At 47.1% G+C, this 19,716-nt stretch overlaps 1 protein-coding gene and 1 long non-coding RNA gene across 6 annotated transcripts in view; one reads left to right on the plus strand and one right to left on the minus strand.

Moving 5' to 3' along the window:
• PFKFB3 (6-phosphofructo-2-kinase/fructose-2,6-biphosphatase 3) overlaps window positions 1-15,321 on the minus strand; it is a 30,964-nt gene extending 15,643 nt beyond the window's left edge. For 2 of the 4 annotated variants that reach the window (XM_077836964.1, XM_077836961.1), the window contains exons 1-7: window positions 14,811-15,320; window positions 6,601-6,726; window positions 5,890-5,986; window positions 4,945-5,011; window positions 4,218-4,292; window positions 3,614-3,670; window positions 490-614 (exon numbers count right to left, since the gene is read on the minus strand). In XM_077836964.1, coding sequence (XP_077693090.1) covers window positions 490-614; window positions 3,614-3,670; window positions 4,218-4,292; window positions 4,945-5,011; window positions 5,890-5,986; window positions 6,601-6,726; window positions 14,811-14,889 — 626 coding nt within the window. In that variant the 5' untranslated portion in view covers window positions 14,890-15,320. Of the gene's footprint in view, window positions 1-489; window positions 615-3,613; window positions 3,671-4,217; window positions 4,293-4,944; window positions 5,012-5,889; window positions 5,987-6,600; window positions 6,727-14,810 lie in introns of all 4 variants that reach the window. The other 2 variants (XM_077836954.1, XM_077836947.1) reach the window with 2 other exon arrangements.
• Window positions 14,117-19,716, plus strand: part of LOC144276722 (uncharacterized) — a 48,771-nt gene continuing 43,171 nt past the window's right edge. For both annotated transcript variants that reach the window (XR_013348308.1, XR_013348305.1), the window contains exon 1: window positions 14,117-14,296. This is a non-coding gene — a long non-coding RNA (uncharacterized LOC144276722). The remainder of the gene's footprint in view (window positions 14,297-19,716) is intronic.

The raw sequence follows: 19,716 nt of genomic DNA on the forward strand, positions 1-19,716 counted from the left end.
ATCTAACCCCCCCCACTCCCTGTCCCCTGACTGCCCCCCCCCGAACCTCTGTCCTATCCGACCGCCCCCCCCCCCAACTACCCCCTGACTGCCCCCCGGGACTCCCTGCCCCTTATCCAACCCCCCGGCCCCAGCCCTATTACCATGCCGCTCAGAGCAGCATGTCTGGCCGCCGCGCTGCCCGGCCGGAGCCAGACACGCTGCCGTGCTGCCCTGCATGAAGGGCAGCCCCGCAGCCCAGAGTACTGCCCTGCGGCGGCGTGGCTGCTGGGGTGGGGCCGGGGGCTAGCCTCCTGGACCAGGAGCTCAGGGGCCAGGCAGGACAGTCCTGCGAGCCAAATGTGGCCTGCGGGCCGTAGTTTGCCCACCTCTCTTCTAATAAATTCACTTTTTCAAACAGACACTGAAATACAGATCTATATTTTATTACCCTTTTCTTCCAAGACAAATCACCTCCAAGCCAAGCTCTTTCAAAGCAAAACCCCTTACCTGTCATAGTTATCTGGGTCAAGCGGCTGGTAGCTGGCCTGGTAACAATTGATTCTCTTCATAAAGTCTTCCATGGCATCAGCTGAGTTGCAGTCCCTATAATCTGGGCTAGACAATTTAACTTCCTGCAGGAACACAGAAAGCAAATCAGTGAGTCATCAGAAAGCTTTCTGTACAGACAAAAGCTAGCACCTCAGTCAATGACAGTGCAAACACGATATGTCTTGGAACAATCAGGCTGTTCTAATATCAGGTGTCAAAAGCCTTCCAAGAGCCACGTACAAAGAGTCCACTTACAGCTGGAATTTTGGCATTATAAAAGAAGTAAGAACTAATGGTAAGTGTAAGATGAGTAAACGCATGGCTGCAGCATGTATCTTGGGTTACTATTTCCTCTCAGAATCAAAGGCTACCTAGCTCAAGTGTTTCTCAGTGATTTAGCCTCAATATTTTGTTGCCAAGAAAAGAGAAGCGAGTCCGGTGACAGTCACAGCTCCCTAACAAGTTGGCTGAACACACGCATACTAAGGGAAAAAAATAAACCATCCAACTACTTGTAAAGAGACCAGTGATGTCTACGTGGTTAGAGTGGAACATGGGAAGCAAGTGACCTTAGGCAAGATAGTTGTACAGCACGGAGCAGAATGGGGTCCTAATCCATGAATACCTACTGCATTATAAATAATGTAAATGTTCTGTGCCTCGGTTTCCCCATCTGCGTAAGGGAGGTAATAGTACTTTACTTCCTCCCCCGGCCTCATTAATTAGCATTTGTGAATTGCTTTAGGATCCTTGGATGACACATGCGGTAAGGCCACAATGTTATCATCCAACATTTACTCTAAATTTCTGATGCTGCAGCACCAAGCTTTGGCATTGCAGCTAACAGTGTTGGTGTTGCAATTACATCAAACTCGCTGACCCTACAATGGCTTACACATGTCAGTAATATGGAAGCCAATGCAACACCTCATGTAAGTAAAGTTAAGTGTGTGCAGAACTGTTCGCAGGATCAGGGCCTTGTGTCGTTGCTGTCATTACTACAATTTATTTTCTTATATGGCACCTGAGCACTAACACACTGTTAATCTGTAATGTCCGGTGAAGCAGAAACTGACATACATGTAGGAGCCAATTTTATCTCCAGTCACGTCCTCATTAATTAACTTGAAGGGAAGTTATTGATTTGTGTAAAATAAGGTGTACGCTATCCATAGAGATAAGAAGGGAAATAACCAAATCAAGAGTTAGGATAGAGAGAGAGAAATCTGGTCCGCTCCAAGGTTTTGCCCATGGAGACCAAACTCCCACTGAACTTCTTCACAGGAGCTGTGCTTGTATGAGGGTGACAAGATGGGCCCCATTCAAGTGTAGGATGTTCCCAGGTGCACCCTTGGATGTAACTCAACACTGTGTAGGTAGCAAGTACCATTAAGGGAATTCTATGGAAAGGGGAGATATGAGTCATCTTCATCTGTGGTGACACCAGACACCAATACAAGACAAACCCATGCCCTAAAACCTTGTCACCTACGAACAAACACCATTTGAACTCTTGGCATCCAGCCAATGGAGTCTGAGGTGCTGTAAAACGACTTGGAAAGTTGTGATGTATAACTGGAGATAAGATTGGCAGTTGGAACAGTGCCTCGTAACAGGTTAGCAGGGAAAGTGAATTTTCATTAAAGAAACAAAAAAAAAAGCCCCTCTCTGCTCTGGCCAACCCTAAGACAGGGGGTCACCTCTTCTGACACAGGCACAGGCAGGGCAATACATCAGAAAGACAGTTTCTCAAGAAGGAAGTTGCATGCCATTAATGTTTCTTCCCTAGCTAAAAAAATGTGCACAGTGAGGCCTGGGTTACTGTCTTTTCTTGTGCATCTGTTTAATAGCAGACCTTGAGTAAAGTTTTCAAAAAGCACAGAAGTGACTTAGGAGCCTAAGTCCCACTGACTTTCACTGAGATTTGGGCTTCAAGGTCATTTTTGAAAACGGGATTTATAATCCAGCCACTTAAGCACATTTGTTATTAAGTTATTGTGACAAAGTGGCAATATTTTGTAATATTTTTATGAGTCATATGTGTGCCTCAGTTTCCCCCATACTTTGGATTGCTACTAAGTAGTGGGAGAAGGATTAAGTTCGCTCTCAGGGCAGACTACAAAATATAGATGTGTGTCACCTCTGTCTGGGTAGAACAATTAGAGTCATTAAGAAACTGGCTGAAACCAGCCCAGATCTACAAGGGGTCCAGAAACACAATGCAAGCTCCAGTGACTCATAACGTGAGTCTCACCAGCAGGAAGCTCCGGCCAGGGGGGTTGTGAACTCAGCATGATCCTGCCTGGAGAACAAAGGACAGACATGACCAGCAGGGGATAAGAGATGGCTTCTGGAAGAAGCTCGGGGCTTGGAATGGACTGAGGAAGGAAGTCAACGAGAGAAAGAGCTTGAAAATGGAGTTCACCAGAGCTTGGCTGGTGAATTGTGGCTTGACCAGGATGGACTACCCTTTAACCTTCATTTCTCTGTGCTAACCTAAGGACTTCCAATGTTGTGTTCCACTTGACTAATAAACCCTGCTCTGTTTTGAAAATGCTGTTTGGGGGTGGCACTGCAAATACCAGCTGGGGTGCATCAGTCCTTGAAGAGAATACACATCTCTACCAGGAGTCTACCTCCGTTGGACTTGCTGAGCAGAGCAGGGCTGCTGGAGCCCAGTAGCTCAGTCTAGGAGGCCATGAAGCAGTGTGGCCTTCCCTGAAGGAACAGTGAGACCCCCATAGCCGGGGGGGGAGGGGGTCCTGGCACACTGCAGGGCTTCCTCCAAGAGACTGTTCAAAAGCTGAGGTATGGCAGTACGTATTAAAAGAACGGGGATTGGGAGCACAGAAAAGATTGAAAGTGACGGCTGTATTCAAACGCTTTTGCATAGTCCTGAAGTGGCTGATGCCAGACAGTCTTTACACACTTTCTGCCCCGAGACAGATAAAAACTAAAAATCCTCAGCTGGTGTAAATTATCCCAGTGCCGCTGAAGTACAATAAGCAGATCACCAGCTAGGGTCAAATACAATCTGTGCACATATAGGATTTAGAAATAGTTAATAGCTTTCCATTCTTACCATAACATTGGTGGCAACCACGGATGGGTCATTGCAAACAGATTCAATGAAGAACACCTGGAAGACAAGGCAAACGCCAGTTGAAGATTGGCAGTGAAACATAGGGAGTTTATTACATCCAGCCTGATGTCTCCTCTAACCACTCCATGCAATTCGGAGTAGACTGTTTCAAAACTATTTTCTAATCCACCATATGGCAGAAAGTTTCCCCTCTCACCAGCTCATCTATTTTATTCTCCTTGGCTTGGAGATCTTAGGGGGGAGTAGGGTGGAAATGTTCTTATGCTTGGTTCCCACTAACCTGGGCTCTGGAAACCCAGGGTCAATTCCCTGCTTCACCACAGACTTCCTGTGCGACCCTGGGCACTTAGGCCCATTTCCTCAAAGGTATTTAGACTCCTCACTCCCAAGTTAGGCAACTAAATACCTTCAATTGAGGACCTGGGCCTAGGGCCTAAGTCTCTCTGTGCCTCTGTTTTCCCATCTGTAAAACAGCACTTCCCCATCTCAAAGGGGTGTTGTGAGGCCTGAGAGATACTCAGATACTATGGTAACGCAGGCCATGTAAATACCTTAGATAGATAAAAGTCTGGTGTATACTGACCTTGAACCCATTTTCTTTGGCAAAGTTTAAGACCATTCCTCTTCTCTCCCTTGTTGTGTTGGTAGCATCAAAAACCTATACAATAAAAATGCCAGGGCGGTCATCTTCAGGGGTCATTTAAATAGCTTTCGGGGGAGGGGAAGAGGGGAATATTGTTTGACAATATATTTGCTGGGGTTTAGAATCAGAAAAAAAAAGTAATAAATTCATCACTTAAGGCAGTATTCAGTTCTAAGCCTTTCTATCTTAGAACAAAACCATGGCAGTAAAAACCTTCACAAGGCAAGTAAGGGAGCAAAAGGGATCCTGTGGATTTAATGGAGTGTGCAAGGAAGGATGGTCTTAAGGCACTGAAGTTGTGGGTTCAGTTCCTGGCTCTCCCACCACAAACTTCCTTTGTAGCCTTGGTCAAATCACTTAATTCCTCAGCCTGTTTTCACCCTACAGGCAGCAGGTAGAATACTCATAGGGAAGCTGTGAGGAAGACTTTGTTCAGGTTTGTGAGGCTCTCGATACTGTGGTGATGGGAGCATCTAAGGAAAACAGAATCTGAAGTCCTGTAATGATGGGAATGGCCTCTTCCGCAAGGCACTGTTCCAGTGTGTAGAAGACGGGCCGCAGGATGGAGTTTCACTGGGGGACTGTCTCAGCACACACTGACAAGGGAGTATTTTGAGGATGGAAAGAGGCCTCTTGTTTCAACTAGCAGACCCCTATCTGAACTTACCGCGATCTGGCCACCTTCCTCCGACAGGTACAACTTGACGTCTCTCAAGGCGGCTAAGGCACATTGTCTGTAGCAGAGGAAGAGAGAGATGTGTTTCTTAAGTAATTAGAGATGCTTGTAAGACCCAGTGGATTGGTCCTAAAGAAGAAGCCTTAAAGTTCCAACTCCTCCTAACCTTCCCACAACCCACAACTCCTGGTATGTGCAAGGACTGACATCCCCTGATTGACGGTCCGGAGCTGTGCGGCCAAAAGCCCCTGTTCTGGCATTTACCGCGAGGCCACTGGCAAGCGGCTTCACATCCATGAGGTTTGCCCATTTTGCAGATGGGGACCCCAATCCTGACTTCCTGTGAGCGCCTGGTTAGATAACAGCTATAGCGCTCTGTGAACATGCAGCCACTCTGCAGGCTAAATATTATTCAACACCTCTGGATAGTGGGTGGCCTTGCACTTTCTGGTGGCTCTGACAAGCTAAGAGGGAGCTGCACTCCGCTTTCTCACCACAGAACCCCAAACCAGGAATGTCAATAGCCTGGCCTGGGGCGGGGGAATCCCTGGGCTCCAAGGACGATTCTCTCAGGGCTCGCTTTTCAGAAGTGCGGAGCCCCCTCAAAAGTTCAGCTAACGTCAAAGGGAGCTGTGGGTGCTCAGCACGTCTGAAAAAATCAGGCCCGAAGGCTCAGATCATCAAAGGGAACTGGTGCCTAAATCCCTTTCAGGATCTGGGCTTAAGCCCTGAATGAGAAACCGACAGAGAAGCTGGGTGGGGGTGAGGCAGCAGGGGAAATGTTAAGAGACCGGGTCGGATCGTGCTTCCAGTTACACTGCTCTAACTCCAGAGAAATTCCCTTCAAATCAGGGGGAAGGGTTAAATCCAATTTACAGCAGATTTTGGCTCAAAGAGAACGGGCGGCTTAACGGAACAAGACAACAGCAAACTTACTTCCGGACATTCATGCCCTCCTCGTTGTCGGGGCGGAAGAAGTCATAGGAGCTGTAATGCTTCACCGCCTCCCGGCGATACTCTCCCACGTTGAAAACTGCAAGGTGAAGGCAGGCAGTGAGTACAGCATTGGAAAGGGGACAGGTGGTATGTCCCATACACAGCTCAGCAGGCTCCAGGAGGAGCACGACAGTATGTACGGGAATCCATCCAGAGACTGGCAGGAAAAGGGTTAACCCTCTCTCTCTCTAACACCCGCACTACGAAAATAGCATCTCCAGCAGACTTTCTCCAGGGATCCCAGCGACAAGGGTGTCAAACATGGCTGGGCCCAACAGCCCACTGCAAGGAGCTTCTGGCAAGTGCCCACGCTCTCTGGACAGATCCGAGAGCCAGATTCACCCTTGGAGGAGGAGGCGCAAAAGGCTTTGGGAAATCCCTCATACAAGCCCTTTCGATAAACAAACCAAATGGGCTTGGCCCCCTCGGCGAAAAATTAACATCTCTGTAGCATCTCATCACTGGCAGGGGTAGGGGGCAGGCAGAAGCCACCATGCAGTCAGGATCCCTTCCCAAGGATCTCTCTCCCAGATGGATACGGAAGAGGGAGATCCTGTCAGGCTCAATCCACTGGAGTGTTTAACTCCACAGTCACGTCCCCAGTGGACCAGGGCACATATCTTCTAGCAGGAACCAGGGCCGGGGCCTCACCTTTTGTTGGGACGCCAATCCAATTGAGGTAGCGAGTCAGCTTCTTGGAGATATAGGTCTTCCCCCGAGCTGGAAGGCCAACCATAACGATCACAGTGGGGGAATTGGTAAGCTGCGGCCCGCAGGCTACAATGAGGGGAGAAAACACACAAGCAGCCATTATAATCCCTCAGCATCATCCCTGCGAGGTTTGACAAAGCAGGCATCAGGGCGCTTACTACTGCTCCAACATCCCCTCAGTACATCGACAGCAGGAGGAAATCTAATACCTCCCTCTTTAGTCTTCCTTCTCCCCACCAGAACAACTGGCGCCAGGCACTGAAGCCTCGAGTCTGCAAATTTGCTGACTCATTTTTGCAACAGGATCTGCTGAATGAACATGTCAGACTGAGCAGAGACGGGCAGCAGACAGCTCTGGGGTCACTGGGTAACGAAGCCTGATGCAGTGGCCTGACAAAACCAAGCAATACTTGAAACGTCACCTCTGTGACCTACAGTGCATGGGAAGTGGAAATCGTTAACTGACTATGAATGCACCCCTCTTCCCCTAAGCACTGACGTACCGGGAGGGAAGGCAGACAGTCTTACAGATGAAGCTCAATATTAGGAGACATGGTTCAACACCCAGCTCTACCACAGGCTTCCTGCATGACCTTGGTCAAGTCACATCACCCCTCTGTGCCTCAGTTTCCCCATTTATAAAATGAGGACAATAATACCTCCCCCACCTCACAGGGACACTGGTGGACTACTTCAATAAAGAGCTAGGGGAATTCAGGCTACAATGGTATGATTCATTATGTTTGGTTTGCTGGTTTGAAACACAAGATATTTCTCCTCAGAACCTGGTTCCCAGAAGCGTTACTCAGTGTCCGAGCTCTTCGGGACTTTAAGGGGCCGCCTCCTGCATATGACTTTCCAGCAATCTAGACCGTCTTCTATACAAGTGGGTAGTTCACTGGGATTCAAAAGGCACTGACTGAAGCTGGTCCAACTGGTGCCAGCTTCATTTCTAGGCCTGCCGTAGCAGCAAGGAGTTCACGGATCACACATGCCCAAGCAGAACGGGCACCTGGCTAACGCTCTCTGCTGCTGCCACAGCCAAGATGGCATCGCGCACAAGCGAGGGCATTCTGGAGTTGGGTGATTACAGCATCAACTTGCAGGCGGATGGGGTCAAGTTAAACCACTCCCAGTCCCCACTTTGTGACTTTGCTTCCTTACTCCACTCCCACAAGACTCAAGTGTTCTTGAAGTCCTTTCACAACGAGGTGCTTGGGAGCACGGTGTCCTGAACATCCCAGGGACACGGGGAAGTGTAAACGTGCTTCACTGCAAGTGACTTTCTCACTGAAATGGCCTTTAGTTACTTCACTCCTGTAACAGAGTGCAAAACTGGTGCTCACAAATGCAAGGCACAGCAACACTAGCCAGACCTAGGCATAGGGCAGGCCTTGCTCAGCCTTCTTTCCCCACTCAGCAAATATACCTCCATTGGGTCCTGCAGAACCGCCCTGCCCATTCTAGTCCTGTCTGTCTGCGCTCAGGAAGAGATCCAAATTAGGTACTGGATTTATGATGCGGAAAAAAATCCATGAAAGACTAAGATGTGACTGCTGCACTTAAACTTGCAGACATGACTGCAGGTCTCTAAAGCCCTGAAAGAGAAGGCTATAAACCCACTGGACAGTCCCTTCCAACCAGCTTTCTTAGAATGAATAACAGCTTTTTAACTTAACACAGACATGCAACTGACCACCCCCTTGAGCTTGAAAAAGGACAGAAATAGAATGATACACATTAGCTGCAGAGCTGTGGCCATTCAGAAAGTGACATTTAAGAATGAAATGGTCCATTACAGCCTCCACCGCTTACCACATGTATAGAAAGCTATTTTGAAGCAGGTACTTTTTAAAATTTAAAGCCCGACCTGTGTCAATGGATTGAAATTCAGTTCAGAGAGGATATTAGTAAAACCACTGAAACAGCAGCAGGTTAACTGTTAAAATAAAGATCCCTCCTCTTTTAACCTAATTACATGACCAAAAAGTAGCAAGGATTCTGAGCCAAATTTCTCTCATATTTAGACATCTCCACCCCCAACAAGGTCTTAGAGTCCCGCTGCTCCACAAGGGAAGAGAAACTCATAGGACATGCTCCTAAACCTCAAGGGAAAGGACTGACACTTACACCAAGTATAGAAAAATGCAAGAAAGGATGACAGCTGTCATTGATGGCATAACAGAATCTGGATTATAGTTGCGTTCCTTAATGCTACTTGGCATCCCACATGCAAAACCTCCTGGTCTTCATGCTAAGCATAAAAAGAGCCTTAAGTAAGAGTCACCCATGGACAACTCAGAGTGAAGTTATCTGCAGTCGTCATTTTTATACACAAGCCTTTCACGGACATTTTCCCTCCATTCCTTACACACTGATAGTTCTGCCTAGTTTGTCAGCCTCATCAGAATGGCATGCAAGGAGCTAATGTCTTTTGTGATTACAGCAACAAAAATAAACGTAATAACCACATAGAATGAAGCTGAGTATTGTGCACGCAATAAACAGGACTCCGATCTCATCCGGCGGCATCAGATCGATCTGGATCATGTGATTTGCTGAGCTCCACCGATAGTTTTGGATAGTGCAAGCAAGAGGCAGATTGCTGAAAGGGAAGGGGGATGGGACTTGTCTCAGACTAGATTTGGGAGTCGCAGCCAAATTTAAGGGGTGTAGATTCCTTTCAGTGTCTATGTAAATTCCTGTGCATCTAGATCAGGACAGATTTCTACCGCCTTGCATCCAAAAAAAACCCTAAAGCTATTGGAAAAAGGACAGCCTGGTACAAAATTATAGCAACAATGAAAAAGACCGATTATATCCTTGAGTCATTCCTCTTGCCAGTGCCTGATATAGCTAACAGAGGACTGGATCTTAGCCAATAGGGGATCAACACTGAAAAAAATCCAAGAATGACAGAATGGTTAACTTTAATTAAAAAAAAAAAAACCTACACACAAGTTTTTCTTGTGCTAAGGAAAAAAAAATTAAGCAGGTCTTAAAAGACTCCAGTAAAATGCTAAAGCAAATCTGAAAAGAAAAATTAATTGGCGGGTCTGTTCAGCCTTCCTCTCCTGAATTACCATCTCAACTCTGGGGTCTGCAGGGCAGGATTAAAGGAGAGTTCCCCCAACTTTCCCATTTGAGCTCACCAAATCAGGGCTGCAGCTATTACAAGAGATTAGGGTGACCAGACAGCAAGTGTGAAAAATTGGGACGGGGGTAATAGGAGCCTATATAAGAAAAAGACCCAAAAATCGGGACTGTCCCTATAAAACCGGGACATCTGGTCACCCTACAAGAGATCCCCAATCCCAGACCTCAGGGCAGCATTGCAGGTGTTTCCCCATCTCTACACTCACACCAGCACTGCTGAAGTCTCACCATTGGCTAGAGAGGGTGAGAGATGAAAGAAGAAACTTAATTTGCTCCCTTCCCCCACAGCAGAAAAAAGATCCACAACCCTGAGCCAAGAGGAGTTTTGCCAAGCGTGCTCGACATTAAAAATAAATAGATACTTGAACAGAGAAGGGAACTGGACTGTTCGCTCCACTAAATATTTCATTATTCTTATACTCCAGTTAATTAAATCTGACCCTATAAGGATGAGCATGCACATACACACAGGCAAATCTGCAAATCTGAGGGTCTGATCCTCAGAGGTCCTGGAGTCTGAGCACACACACTGCTCCCACTGACTTTAATGGGAGTTGCAGGAGCAGAGCATCTTCATTTGGAAATTTTTCCATCAGATGCATTTTAAGGAAGGTCTATAAACTCAGGATTGGGGAGAGTCTCCTAAAGAGAAGTAGCAGCTGGGAATTGTATGTGTGCTTCCTTGTTAAGAACCTGATCTAAAGTCCACCAAAGTCAGTGAGAGTCTTTCAGTGACGTTTACGGGAACTCAATGGAAAACCTGGAAAGGTGCAAACCATGGAGCACATAAAATGAACCAAAGATTCAGCTAATCCTTTCTGGCCTCCACTAAAAATAATACATATTTTAGTGTAACCAAAACCAAGTTCCAACTGTAAAGAGGATTCAGCGAGGATCTTTAGAAGCACAAAAATCAGTGCAAACATTTCCCAGTGTACCATGATATTCACCAAACTGTGTGAGTGGGGGGGGGATCTCCTGCTACTACCAACCTGAGTTTAAAATAGAAAATCCCCCCAATCAATTTTTATTTTTACTATCTAAATAAAGACTGTTAGTTTATGCCAAACAGACTGCAAGAATACAAGCTGCAAGATCACGACAAACAACAGAATGACACTGGGTTAGGAGGGGCTGCAAAAAAGGTGTGTGTAATATACCTGTCTAGACTTTTCTACAATGCATATATTTTATAAGAATATATATGCACATGTGCACACAGATTTATAGAGAGAGAGATAAAAACACTTTGGTAAAATTAGTGCATATAGCATTTCTACGGTGCTCTTCAGCATGGTGGGTGCGTGTGTTGGTATGTACTCTGGGAGTTGACACCACAGAATTGCTTGCATGCGCACAACACACACAGTATACATATATTAGGTATATAATTGTACACACACGCACACAAAACATACGTAGGTACACATGCATGTTGAGCTAGGATGAAGGAAAAGAAAAGTACCAGCCATGCAACCTCAAATATTCCATGCACACCCCCCCTCTTGTAAAGCGAGTGGCTCTGCCCATTAAGCCGTCTGCAATAACTTGGCTTCACAGACTACGTGAGAGACGTGCAACTTGACAGAAATTTAATGGGTCACCATCAAGAGGCGGGAGGAAGGCATCTTTTGACATCCATTCAATCTCTCCTAGCAAGAAGTCAGCCAAGGAAATGAATTTTTCTGCGTGTGTGCATATGAAATAATTAAAGCTGTTGGCCCAGGAAGCTTTTTGATGATGCTTAAAAGAGACACTATCACTCCCTGCTTTCCCTGGGATTTCATGCTATTTGCATCAGATAAGAATCTCTATTGTAGCTCAGGATTTGCTCTGCAGTCTGGAGTGATGTTTGTGCTCCTTGTTTTACTTTTATGGAGCAGCTGCGGGAGGGGGGAGGGTCCTTGATGCCCAAATGAATCAAATTAAAGAAGTATATTCCAACAGATTATTAGGAATCACCCCCGAGGGGACCCATTCCATGTTAACACAGAGTAATTACAAACTCCATTATCACATCAACTAGCACTTCCAGGGAAGTCTTGATAAACCAAAATACATCACAAGCTCTCTCTCCCTCAGCAATTGAGGTTGATGACTGTGGAGTACCGAGTATAGGGCCATATCTGTTTTATAAGGATTTCTTTAAAAAGCCAAACACCTAAGTGGAGTACCCTGTAAAAGTCCCATCTGCTAACTATATAGTGAATTTCCCCAGACAGGAGACGTGCTATCCTGCAGAAATCAAGGTCCTGCTGCCACACAGATATGCAGCCTTCTCCATAAAGCTATTTCCTACTCAGTTTACTCTACACAGCTGACTGACAAAGGAAAGCAGGGGGTATCAAATCCCACACGTAGCCCTGTTCTGGGCAGACTGTACCATCTCTGACAGAAACCCAAGGGGTCGGTCTTTTTTTCTTATGCTTTGGCAACACTTGTATAATTTCTCCAGCCAAAAAAATCTCATTTAATTTGACTAGCAAATCCATTGGGAAAATATCACAGAGTTTTCTCTATAGGACCAGAGACCACATTTGTTTTCCTTATTTGTTGTAAAATCGCATTGGCATTCAAGACACACACACATCAAGACACACACTCTCTTACATATTTCATAGGCAAGAGAGCCAGCACAATCAGTGGCTGGTTTTTAACCCCAGCTGTTTAAAGGGGCAGTGTTTCTGGTCAAGGGACACAAATGCACAAGCTACTTTGAAACGATAACGCTTAGCTAAAAGACAAGACTAGTATCTCTGACTGCCCAAGTTACTTCTGTATCTTCCCAGAGTGCAGAGTACAAGCAATCCTCACCTCACAACAGCAGTATTTGTGCAAAGGTTTCTAGAATGCTTATTTAGTAATGGTCAAAGTTATGAGACTTGCATCTTTACAGCTTTGCTTACATATAAGTTGACCGACTCCCAAAAGGTCAAAATTTATATTTGATGCAGCAGCCCCAACATGATTCCGGTGTTTGCTTTTTTATTTTAATTGAATGGTTCTTTTTTTTGACCTTGAGGCTTTCCGTTCATGTCAGTTTTTTAAAAAATCAAATTATGAAGCTAATGTTTCAGCTTTATTATTCACACCGCTTATCCCTTTCGCCTCCCTCCTAAGGGATCACAACCCGTCAGTTAACAAAATCAAGTCACTTATGCAGCTCGTTTTGCACATGGAAGCAAAGGTTGAGGGACTTTCCAGCGCTAAGTCTGCTCCCATTGAAGTCAATGGTAAAACTCCAAGCAGAATCAGGCTTTTGACAATCCCAGCCGAAATAAAACATGAGTGAAACGGGTTAACAGCTTGAGTCCTGTGTATCACCCCCCTGTAATCCTACATATAATTTTACAAAATTAGGTGGCATTTGCCAGGCCATCAGTACGTCAGGGGCTCTGAAAGTGGGTTAGAGAGATCAGCATTAGCATCCCCTGATAGGGTGGGTTGTCCTTTCAAATTTCTCTGTATTGGAGGAGCCTATCGGAAGCTAGGTGAAGGCAAACAGACAGGTGAGCCCACTCCGGCAGCAGCCAGCCACCGCCACTTGTCTCATGCTGAGAGGAACGCTATAGACTTTAGTTCTTGCTCAAGGCAATGGGACTTTTCAGTGCTACACCAGGGGAGAAACACTTTAATCAGCTCTCCTGGGGAAAGATCGGGGATGGTATGATGTAGTGTTGTTGTAGCCCTGTGAGCCCCAGGATAGTAGAGAGAAGGCGGGTGAGGTAACATCTTTTATGGGACCAGCTTCTGCAGGTGAGAGACACGTGCTTTGGCGCTTACACAGCGCTCTTCTTCAGGGGATAGTATATGAGGCTTAATTAATTAATGTTTATAAAGAACTTGGAGAGCCCTTGGTGCAAGGGGCTATAGAGATGCAGATTGGGAATGCATCCTCTGCAGCTCCTTAACAAAGAGGAGAATTAGGCGCAGGGGTTTCTTTTGGAGGGAGGTGGGATTGCACCGGGCTCAGATCTCCCTTACGGGGGAAGAAATGGGAACAACGAAGGAGGGGAAATGCGGCATCCATGCTCTCCCCCCCTCCCTCTCCCACCCAATCCAGCAACGCTACCCGGGGGAAGCCACATCAGCCACCTCCCAGCACTACAGATCCCTGCTCCCGTCCCCTCAGCCGAGGAGCAATGCACTGTCGGATGCGGCAAACCCATCGCCACTTCCAGCCTGTGTGTCTCCCCCACCCCACCCCGGCACGGAGGAGACACGCGCCAGCAGCAGTCCCCGCCTCCAGCCATGCGTGCGGCCGGAGGCGGCGCGCTGCGGCTAGATCGGGGCTCGGGAGCACTTCGGGTCACCCGCGCGTCCGCCGCCGGCAGCGCTGAGGACGCGGAGACGCGGAACCACGGGCCGGAGACGCGCCCAGGCCGGCGCACCGCTCGCCCGGCGCACCGCGTGCAGCAAACCCCCCGGTCCGCGGGAGCTGCGCCTCCCTGCTCAGCCTCACACGGATGCGCTGCTCCAGGTCAGCCCGTCGGTGCAGACGTGGGAGTATGTTCCTCCCGCCGGAGGGACACACGGGACAAGCGACCTGTCCAAATACAGGACCGCGCTTGATTTCTCGGGAAACGCCGTTCCCCGGAGCCTGGCCGGTATTCGCGTCTCCGGTGCCCGTTCCCACTGCTCTCCAGTGCAATCGTCCTACGCCCCCGTGTACTCTTGCAAACAGCGCCCACGATCCGTTTTAAAATACGGGGTGATGCTCACCCCAAGGGATAAATCAATGACACCGAGGGGAGCCCCCCCAGCATCCCACTCACACCGTCTAGGAAGGCGTGTGGCGCACGCAGCTCCCCCCACGCCCGCCAACTCCCGCAAAGACACCGCAAGTGAAATACACCCGTGGTGCATCAGCGCGCATAGAGCCTGGCTCTGCTCTACGTAGGTGCGGGCACCGCTAAGGCTTATCCCTCCTCCCTGCCCCCCATTCCCACACATCTGTCCTCCCTCCGCCCCCCTCCCTCCCGCACTATACTCACATCTGCGGGGCAGCGCGGGGCGGTTATCATTGGGGAGCCAAATCTTCTGGATCCGGCTTTGCGTCAGCTCCATGGGCATGTTTATAACCAAGGTCGCTTTGCGCTCCGCGTCCGCCTTGGTGGATAGATGCACGGGGAAGAGAATAAAAAGGGGCTTTTTTTTTTTTTTTTTTTTACAAGCACCTGATGTCTTTACAGCTAGTCTTAAGGCTTCTGACCACGCAGTGATTGCAAAGTAAGGCCGGGACCCTGCCTGGCGGGGAGGGAATCCCAGCAGCGACTGAGAGTTAAAACCAGCGGCACGTGTTCCCCGGGACAAGAGGGCTCGATTCTCGCCGACCAGCCACTCTCAGGCCCCTGCAACGCTGCTCGGCGGGCGGAATTTCCCCGGGGGCTTCCCTCTGCGGGAGCCGTTCGGGGAATGCCGGGGGGACGGGTTCTTGGGAGCGTTCCTCCACCTCCTGCCTCTCTCGTGTGAATGCCCCGGCTCCCACCTCGTCCCAGCTATTTCTGCGGCGAAAGACCGGCCGGCAAACCCTGCGTCACCCACAGCCCGCCCCTAGCCGGCAAGGGCGGGGGAAATTCTTTGCAGGGAGCAGCCGGCGTGGGAGAAGCAAACCCTGCTGCCGTCGCGTGGCGGCTAGGCGAGTTGCAGCCACCCGGGGGAATTTGCAATCAATTTTTTCTTAGACAAAGGACTCGCATCAGTGAGACAAGCTTGCAAAAAATCCATACATGGCACGGATAATCTACGCGACTCTAGAATAATGTTAAGAGAGCACCGTATCGCTCCCATGTATGCATGTTGTATACATTCTCGATCTAGCATTATATACTAGTCTGGGTGCAATACCCACTGGTAAATACCCCTGCATGCATATTTTATACACACACTACGTGTATAATATATATACAGTACACGTTTATTGCACAGTCATATATAAAAATCTGGAAACGATAAGGGGAAAGTTCTCATATGCATTTGTATAGATGAAGGGGAAATTAATGTGCTTTATAGTAGCTCTAAAATATGGCTACATATAAGTATTTTCACTGAACTGTATTGTGAATACACTAAATCCCAAATGGATTATTTCCCTGAGATATACGCCAAATATCAATGGATTATTTCCCTGTATACACAATGCACGGGGATGATCTCCTCCCTATTAAGGGGTGAAATATAAATGCAAAGATTTTGTATTTAAACCAACAAAGAAAAATCCCTGACTCTATCCTTTTGCCGTCTCAAAAGGCTCCCGTAACCTTTGTACAACCGGAGATCAGGAGCTTATTTTTTATAGTAAAATTATATTTTATATTTAATATCGATCGTTTCCCCTCCTAATGGAAAGCCAGGCTGCATTTCAGCGCGTGAACTGAGTTTTGCACCCCCCCTCGGGGCTCCGGGAAGCGAGGCAAAAGGCAAAAGGCAGGCAGAGGTGTGGGCTGCCGGCTGCGGGCACGTCCCTCACGTTCCGCATGACTCTGCGGGGAAGCCTCAGCCCTAGCTACAGACGCTCCTTTCATCGCAGCTGGATGCACTTGCACTTGGGAGACGCAGCCCTAGGAAGCAGCTGGCGCTGGGACCGGTTCGCTCTCCAGCCCTCCCGGGGGCGCAGCTCTTCCGAGCGGGGCTTGCTGGCTGGCAGGCGGCTAGGAAACTTCAGCACTCAAGATTTAGTTCAGTTTGGTTGTTACGGTAGGAGCAGCGCGTTGTTCCTAGTGCTAGGCACGGTACTCCCGCTGGTCCAGCAGCCCTGTATTAACAGCATAAGCTACTGATTGGATGCTTTTATTAACAAGCATAGTAATTTACACAATACAATAGTCAGATTAATGGGGGGAAAGTCACTCGTTTCTAATATCCAGGGATTAAGGACACAACCTGCAGGGACCCAGGACCTGTGCCCTGTGAAGTGCTGAGCACACTTCATACTCATAGAAGTCAGCGGAAATTTTGGGTCTCTCTCCCCAAGGGGACATAGGGGCTTACTCCAAAACCCATGGAAGGGGGTTCTTCTATGGACGTTGGGTCAGGCCTAGAATGACTAAGGCAAGAGAGAGCTTTTGTGCACAAGAATAAATCATGAGCTTGAGGGGGGAGGAGAAGGATAAACTCTTAATATTGTCCTTGGCAAAGTTAATTCCCTGCAGGATTAAAGGCTGATTATGGTTAGATTCCAGGGAATGACCCATAGGGCCCATTAGCTTGGTGCTGCCAGGTCATTATTTCACAGGAAAGGCAATGCACCAGGCTGGGTAAGGTTTAATGTTTAAATTGACAGATTTTTATCTGATGGCCAGATTCCTGCAGTTTAAAACAATGCTTCCAGGCTAGGGGATGTACCACAACTGCCTTAATAAAATCAATCCCAGGATGGCTGAAATAAATTAACATAGCAAATAAAGATGTGAAGATAAAATTATGGAAGAGCCAGAAAAATATACCCCAAGCTTGTAAGTGGCATGGCCCCAGCATTCCCAAAGCTGCTTCATTTGGGAATGATGGGGCAGATCCTTAGCTGGAGTAAAGTGTCATAACTCCATTAAATTCAGTGGAGCTATGACCATTTACACCAGGTGAGGGTCTGCCCCCATTCATCTACTTTATTGATGTAGAAAGTTTAGAAGCCGTGAGGAACTCAAGACGTGGTGATAAGCACAACATAAACACGTTGACAGCCAAACACACCACAGGTGTTAGATGCTACATTATAGCCCCTTATGCAATACTGGGAGTCATGAGTCTGCTTTAATCGTTTTTAACATACCTATCGTGCTTGAAAACTAAGCCATTCCAAGAAATTGGCACCACAACATTTAGAGTGTTAACTAGTTTCTTACACTATATAGTGCACCCTTGATTTCTGGAAGTAAATCTCTATATTGTTGTTACAAATATACAGCAAGAGCATATACTTGGCCACAATTTTACTTTGCAATAAATATACAATCACCCATGTATAGGTAGCCTTGATTGAGTAGATTAAAATGCAAGGTCCCAAAAAACACTCGGGGGCGGGGGGGGGGGGCAGGGAATCCAAGTACGGGAGTTGGGGAAAAAAATCCAAAAGGGCTTGGCTGATAAAAAATAAAATTATATGTCAAGAGCAGAGAGAGTTGTTACAAAATCTGGAAGTGGGAGACCCTGTAGATCAAACAGATATTACAATATACAATTTATGTACCAACCATCCTTGATATAGCCACAGGATACAGGTAGAATCATAAAATCATAGGTTTAGAAGGGACCACAAGGGTCAGTCTAACCCCCTGCCAAGGTACAGTACAGCTGTACAGCCTCTGATTTGGTTGTACCCATAGAGGCAAAGGCATTCAGTTTTCTCCATTCCATCAGTGAGAGAATTTCTCATGTCAACTTTCTCCAAGGAGTCACAATGAGTTTCACGGAAGAGTTTAGTTGTGTCTGAATTGCAATGGGCTGAGATGCTGCTGCTAGCGTACAGCAACACCAGGTCCACTAAAGTCTGTAGTTTTGCTCCTGATTTAAAGGTGACTTGAGAAGGCAGGAAAATGTGTTCATGCCTTTATCCGATGATGTATAAACTTTCTCCTTCTGCTTGTTTCTTTGCATGAAAAATTCAGATCTTGTGATGCCACACTACTCCGGAAAAGAATTAAGGTGGCTGCTGGAGAGAGGGAGGTGTTAAGTAACTTGACGGTCCACACTTAAAGGATAGTTAAGCTTGATTGGCAAACACCTACAGAAGATGAACAGAAGCTAGACTGGAGAAAGCAGGACTGGTATAAGGCCAGGAAGAGAGGGTAGAAGGAGGCTGCAGTGTGGAAGCCTGCAGTCAGTCTCTAGGTTTAGAGAGGGAAAAGGAGGAAACTCAGGGAGGGAGTAGAAGTCCTGCACACAAATTTGACATCAGCAATTATAACATTCAAAAACCAGTAGGAGAACAGTGGCAATTCTTCAATAAAAATAAACTTCAAAACCAGACTCCAAACGTGAAACTGCAGAACTGGAATTAATTTGCAAACTGGACACCATCAAATTAGGCCTGAATAAAGACTGGGAGTGGTTGGGTCATTACAAAACCTACACCTAATTTCCCCCTACTGTTACTTCTTGTCAACAGTTTGAAATGGGCCACTCTCATTACCATTACAAAAGTGACAGGTTTCAGAGTAGCAGCCGTGTTAGTCTGTATCCGCGCACACACACACAAAAAAGTACTTCTGGCATGCATCCGATGAAGTGAGCTGTAGCTCACGAAAGCTTATGCTCAAATAAATTTGTCGTCTCTAAGGTGCCACAAGTCCTCCTTTTTATTTTTTTATTACAAAAGTGATTTTTCCTCCCTTGGTATCCTACTGTTAATTGAATTGTCTCATTAGACTGACCTCCCACTTGGTAAGGCAACTCCCATCCTTTCACGTGCTGTGTATTTATACCTGCTACTGTATTTTCCACTCCATGCATCTGATGAAGTGGGTTCTAGCCCACGAAAGCTTATGCCCTAATAAATTTGTTAGTCTCTAAGGTGCCAGAAGGATTCCTCGTTGTTTTTGCTGATATGGACTAACACAGCTACCACTCTGAAACCAGAAACCATATAGTGACCTGGCCAGAGGGCCGAGTCACCGAGGAAGTACCACGAGTCCTGGAGCATGAACAGGGCCGCAGCCCACGAGAGATGAAAAAGGGGTCTCAGACCAGGCAGAGCTATTCCCCAGATACAGCCACAAGCAGGCCACCCCAGTGGTGAGCAGAGAACACGGTGACACTTATATATCCTGTTTATCCGGGAAGACTTGTGGATGACTGGAGAACTGGTAGGATAATGACATCACAAGTACCAAGGAAATGAAACCTGATTGAATTAAAATCAGATTCCTCCTTCAATTAGGCTCCATAATAATTATTGGCCAAGAT

Source organism: Eretmochelys imbricata, chromosome 1 (genome assembly GCF_965152235.1).
Source record: "Eretmochelys imbricata isolate rEreImb1 chromosome 1, rEreImb1.hap1, whole genome shotgun sequence".
Taxonomy (NCBI): domain Eukaryota; kingdom Metazoa; phylum Chordata; order Testudines; family Cheloniidae; genus Eretmochelys; species Eretmochelys imbricata.